The sequence below is a fragment of the Chamaea fasciata genome, unplaced genomic scaffold, assembly GCF_029207755.1.
Source record: "Chamaea fasciata isolate MVZ Bird 193981 ecotype frontalis unplaced genomic scaffold, bChaFas1.0.hap1 SCAF_35, whole genome shotgun sequence".
NCBI classification, from domain to species: Eukaryota; Metazoa; Chordata; class Aves; order Passeriformes; family Sylviidae; genus Chamaea; species Chamaea fasciata.
In genome coordinates, this window is record NW_027094120.1 from 1735725 (window position 1) to 1740947 (window position 5223).

A 5223-nucleotide genomic window follows, 5' to 3' on the forward strand; every position below is an offset into this window, starting at 1 on the left:
GCCACAACAACCCCTGCAGTGCTACAGGCTGGGGACAGAGTGGCTGGACAGTGGCCAGGCAGAAAGGGACCTGAGGGGACTGCTGGACAGCGGGCTGGACATGAGGCAGCAGTGTACCCAGGTGGCCAAGAAGGCCAATGGCTCCTGGCCTGGATCAGAAATGGTGTGGCCAGCAGGAGCAGGGCACTGATTCTTCCTCTGTGCTCAGCACTAGTGAGGCAGCACTTCAAATGCTGTGTCCAGTTCTGGGCCCCCAATTTAGGAAGGACATTGAAGGGCTGGAGCATGTCCAGAGAAGGCCAACAAGGCTGGTGAGGGGTCTGGATCAAAAGTTCTGTGAGGAGTGGCTGAGAAAGCTGGGGTTGTTTATCCTGGAGAAGGATCAGAGGAGACAAGGTGGTGTCAGGGCACAGGTTGGACTTGATGATCTCCAAGGTCTTTTCCAACCTTGCTGATTATGTGATTCTCTGAAACCACCCTTGGATCAGTTGCCGGATGAGCTCTGGGCCTCCTCTTCCGAAGGTGCAGCAGTCCATGTCCCTCAGCTTCTCCTCACAGCCCCAAAGCCCATCCTGTCAGTCCTGCAGAGCCTCTGCAGCCCCTCCTCATTGCCCAGAACAGGGAACCCCACACCCAGACACAGCAGCCCAGATGTGCCCCCCTGGCCTGTGGTGCCTCTGGCAAGGGAACAGCACCAGGGACTGCAGGAGCCTGCAGAGAATTCCTGAAGCACTTGTAGGATGATCCTTCTCTCCAAGGGACATGCCCATGGTGTGATGCTGTTTGCCCCCAACCTGCCCACGGCCACCCTGGGGCTGCTCACGGGGCTTTTCTCTGCTGAGCTTTGGCCTGGGCGTGTTCTGGAGAGAGCCTGGGCAAGGAGCCTGGAGCCCCCAGGGCCTGCCCAGAGGCGTCAGCGCTGCCCCAGCGGTGCCCATGGCCTGTCCCTGCTGCAGCCCCGGCACTGCCACCCCCAGCCCTGTGCCCGATTCCCGAGAGCACTCAGGCCCTACAGCAACACCAGGGCCAGGAGGGCAGCGGGGCAGGGCCACGGGAGCAGCACTGCCAACACCAAGGGCTGCTGCTCCTGGGCACAGCTGCTGTGCCTGCCCTGATCTGCCCCCAGCTCTGCACACAGACATTGCTGCTGCAGCTCCAGAGAAGGGAAAAAACCTCGGGATCTCCAGTGAAAACTCTGCTGGGAGATGCTTTAGTTCCTTTAAAAGCCACTGAGAGCGCAGTTCTTCACTGACACAGTCTGTGGCCACAGAAAACTTAGAGAGAAGGAAAAGAAGAAAGGACACAATGAACATCATTGCTTTGTGAACATCACTGAAAACTAAAACAAAGGAAAAACACTGACAATCAAACCAACGCTATCAAAGATGACACAATCATTACAAGTTTATTACAAGTGATTTGCAGAAACTGGCCAGCAGTTTAATGTTTCTGAAATCGTCCAGTGATCAGTGTCCACACTGCAGCCTTGAGCTCCTGGTTCCTCAGGCTGTAGATGACGGGGTTCAGGGCTGGAGGCACCACCGAGTACAGAACTGACAATGCCAGATCCAGGGATGGGGAGGAGACTGAAAGTGGCTTCAAGTGGGCAAAGGCTACAGTGCTGGCAAACAAGGAGACCACAGCCAGGTGAGGGAGGCAGGTGGAAAAGACTTTGTGCCGTCCCTGCTCAGAGGCAATCCTCAGCACGGCCCTAAAGATCTGCACGTATGAGAAAACAATGAACACAAAACAGCCAAGTCCTAATGAGGTAGTGAAAACTAAAAGCCCAAATTCCCTGAGGTAGGATTTGGAGCAGGAGAGCTTGAGGATCTCTGGGATTTCACAGAAGAACTGGCCCAGGACATTGCCCTGGCACAGGGACAGGGAAAATGTATTGGCCGTGTGGAGCAGAGCACAGAGAAAGGCACTGGCCCAGGCAGCTGCTGCCATGTGGGCACAAGCTCTGCTGCCCAGGAGGGTCTCGTAGTGCAGGGGTTTGCAGATGGACACGTAGCGGTCATAGCACATGATGGTCAGGAGGGAAGCCTCTGCTGATATGAAAAACACAAGAAGAAAGAGCTGTGCAGCACATCCTTCATAGGAGATGGTCCTGGTGTCCCAGAGGGAATTGTGCATGGCTTTGGGGAGAGTGGTGCAGATGGAGCCCAGGTCAGTGAGGGCCAGGTTGAGCAGGAAGAAGAACATGGAGCTGTGCAGGTGGTGGCCGCAGGCTACGGCGCTGATGACGAGGCCGTTGCCCAGGAGGGCAGCCAGGGAGATGCCCAGGAAGAGGCAGAAGTGCAGGAGCTGCAGCTGCCGCGTGTCTGCCAATGGCAGCAGGAGGAAGTGGCTGATGGAGCTGCTGTTGGACATTTGCTGTGTCTGGCCATGGGGGCCTGTTCAAGGAGAAAAGATCAGTGACAGGTTAGGAGAAAGTTCTTTCAGTAAAATCAAAGCCTTTTCCCACAGACCATTCTTCTGTATCACACTGACAGCCTTTTGATTTTCTAGCAGATTTTCCTTAAACTCCAACTGGGGAGCCCTGGTTGGTGCTGGCTGAGTGGGTCTTCAGGTTCAGGGCAATTACATGCAGGGTTTTTACAATTCAGCCTTGCCGTGCAGACGTGAGAGGGGAACAGGGAACCCGTCCTCGTGTTCCACTTTGAAACCCTGTTAGTACAGAAGTCTCTGTCAGCTTGTACTCCCACTGCCAGTGACCAGGAATGGTAAAGTCTGTTTAAATGTTCTAGAGTTTTTTCAACAGCTTTTCTTCATCTCCACTTGACTATTTTTGATGTCAGAAACTCTCAACATTTCTGCTGTTGTGCTCAGGGAGAACAGAGCAAGTTCTCTGAGGCAAGGTGGTGCATGGAGAATGAGGGGAGGAGGTCTGTCACCCTGTCCTGTTCCAGGATTCTCTGGGCTTTCACCTGTCCCCTACACAGGATGATCACCCTCCCATGTTTCCTTTAAAAACCATCCTGACACTGCTGAGAGCTGATGGATCCACCACAGTCCACCCAATGTCCATCCTCTTCTCAAGGACTCAGCCCCACATTTGTACCCAAGGACACACGGGACTCATTCGACCAACCCAACAGCATTTTCTCCATCACAGAACTTGTGTGTCTCCCCGTGGGGCTTTCAGATAAGACAAAGATGCTACAGGGCAGGTTTGCATTGCGGAGGGAAGCTGGAAGCTTGGAAGGAAATCTCAGGGAGACTTTCAAGTGTCCTAATGATGGCACTGGATTAAATGAGATGGAGCTCCTTCCCTGGCTGCACTGACAGCATTGCCCACAGCCGGGCACTGGGGACAGGGTCACCCTGAGCCAGCTGTGCCCCCTCCCAGAGCCCCCCAGTGCCAGGCAGCTGCTCCCAGCCCTGTGCTCTGCAGAGGGAACTGGGCCCGGGGCTGCAGAGCTGCCCCACGGCTCTGCTGCAGCTCTGCCTGCACAGGAGGGGCTTCATGCCTTGGACCCCCAGCCCTGAGGGCAGAGGCTTGGCTGGGGGACAAGAGGGAGGGGGCTTGTTCCGAGGGAGGGGCTGCACTGGAAAGAATCCTCTGGAGATCTCTCCCTGCCACAGCATTTCTGGGTTTTGTTTTCTCTCATTGCCTGATCTTCTCTCTGCTTCCTGGAGATTTTTCTCCTGGAGGTATTTCCCTGTTCCTGATCTCTCCCTGCCAGCACTCACAGACCCCAAATCTCTGTGCACTCTCCTTGGCCCTACAGAAACCTGCCTGTTTGCAGGGCACTGGCTGGGGGCAGGTTCTGTTTGGAGCTTGGAGAAAGGACAGGTCAGACTAAGCCTGATGGCTCCAGTGAAGGTGATGCTGGTGCTGTCCATGGGCAAGGGAGTGGATGAAAGCACTTTTGGGAACCCATGAATAGCACTGGAGGTATAGTTCAGATGCCTTAGGGACTTTTAAACATGAAGTTGTTTATTATTTAACCCCCCCCCCCGTTCACCAGGAGTTAGAAACTGAAAACAATGACTGAGTAAATTTTATCTTTATAAAAATTATTGTCCTGGAAATATTCCTGGAGTGAGCAGAAGCCCTGAGCATGTCCACATGCTTACAGCAGAGATAGTCTGAGTTGTACTTACAGAATCCATAATGGGATGTTCCTGCTTTAGGAGATCATTGCAGGAGCTGCAGCTGCATTGTCCTGCAGCCAGAGGTTTCCAGTGTCAAGGGCTGGAAATGATTCTCGCCCAGTCAGTCCTCAGCATCTTCCCAGCCCTGAGTGATTGAAGCTCTCTGTGCCTGTGTGCTGTGCCCAGGGCAGCTGCAAGCAGTGCCCCAGCCCTGCTGGGCTGTGCACAGGAGCCACTTTGATGGAGAAATGCCTTTTTGAAGCTCATCTTGGTTGCCAGGAGGTGCCTCTGTGTCAGGAGCCCGGCCCAGCTCAGCAGCACAGACACAGCACAAGGATGTTAATGAGCCTCTCAGGGATTTGCTGTTGTTTACATCAGACTCAGTCCCTGAGAGAGTGTTCAAAAAACTTCTCAAGGACTCAAAGTCAGATTAAAAACGCCAAAGTTTCTTGAAGTTTTAAATGGGTGCCATTGAGGGACACGCCTGAGAAAGTGTCCCCAGGTTCCAGTTAGAGCAGAACACCGCAGGCACTGATGACAGGTGGGGACAAACAAGGCAAAGGTGTCTCTGATGCTGAGCAAACCTGCATGTGTTTCAGGAATGCAAAAGGCCAAGGCCTGAGCTCCAGCCCCTGGCAAGGCAGATGCTGTCCCTTCCTGTGGTGGTTTTATGTTTGCTGAATTTTGTTTACTAGCTGGGAGATAAGATTTTGGGAGAAAAAGCTGAAACAGGCTCTACCTAAAAGTAAAAACAGATAGATTTTATTAGCATACACTAAGAAAAGAGAAAACGGAAAAATGAGACATTCAAACATCTTTCCACTTACCACAAACCGTTCACTTTCCCACTCAACAGAGAGAAAACTATGATTTTTAGCCAGTTGCAACTATTTAAACACAATCCTGCATCACCTTGGGAGAGGATCCTCTCTAGAGTTTATGGAGATACATGCCACAGGAAAAGGTCTGGTGGTTCTCATGGTCACAAATGTGCAACCACACGGAATTTTTGCAGATTCTGTGCAGTCCCACCCATATAACAGTTTCCCAACCTGCTTATGGGCCTCTGCATGTTTGGGGTACCATTTCAAGAATGCTTTTCTACTATAAAGCAAGGATTCT

At 52.7% G+C, this 5223-nt stretch overlaps 1 protein-coding gene across 1 annotated transcript; it reads right to left on the bottom strand.

Moving 5' to 3' along the window:
- Nucleotides 1–1440: 1440 nt before the first annotated feature.
- Nucleotides 1441–2439, bottom strand: LOC136303497 (olfactory receptor 14J1-like). The gene has a single exon (XM_066207156.1). It carries the CDS (start codon nt 2371–2373, stop codon nt 1441–1443), a length of 933 nt encoding a protein of 310 aa, XP_066063253.1. The 5' UTR covers nt 2374–2439.
- Nucleotides 2440–5223: the final 2784 nt, after the last annotated feature.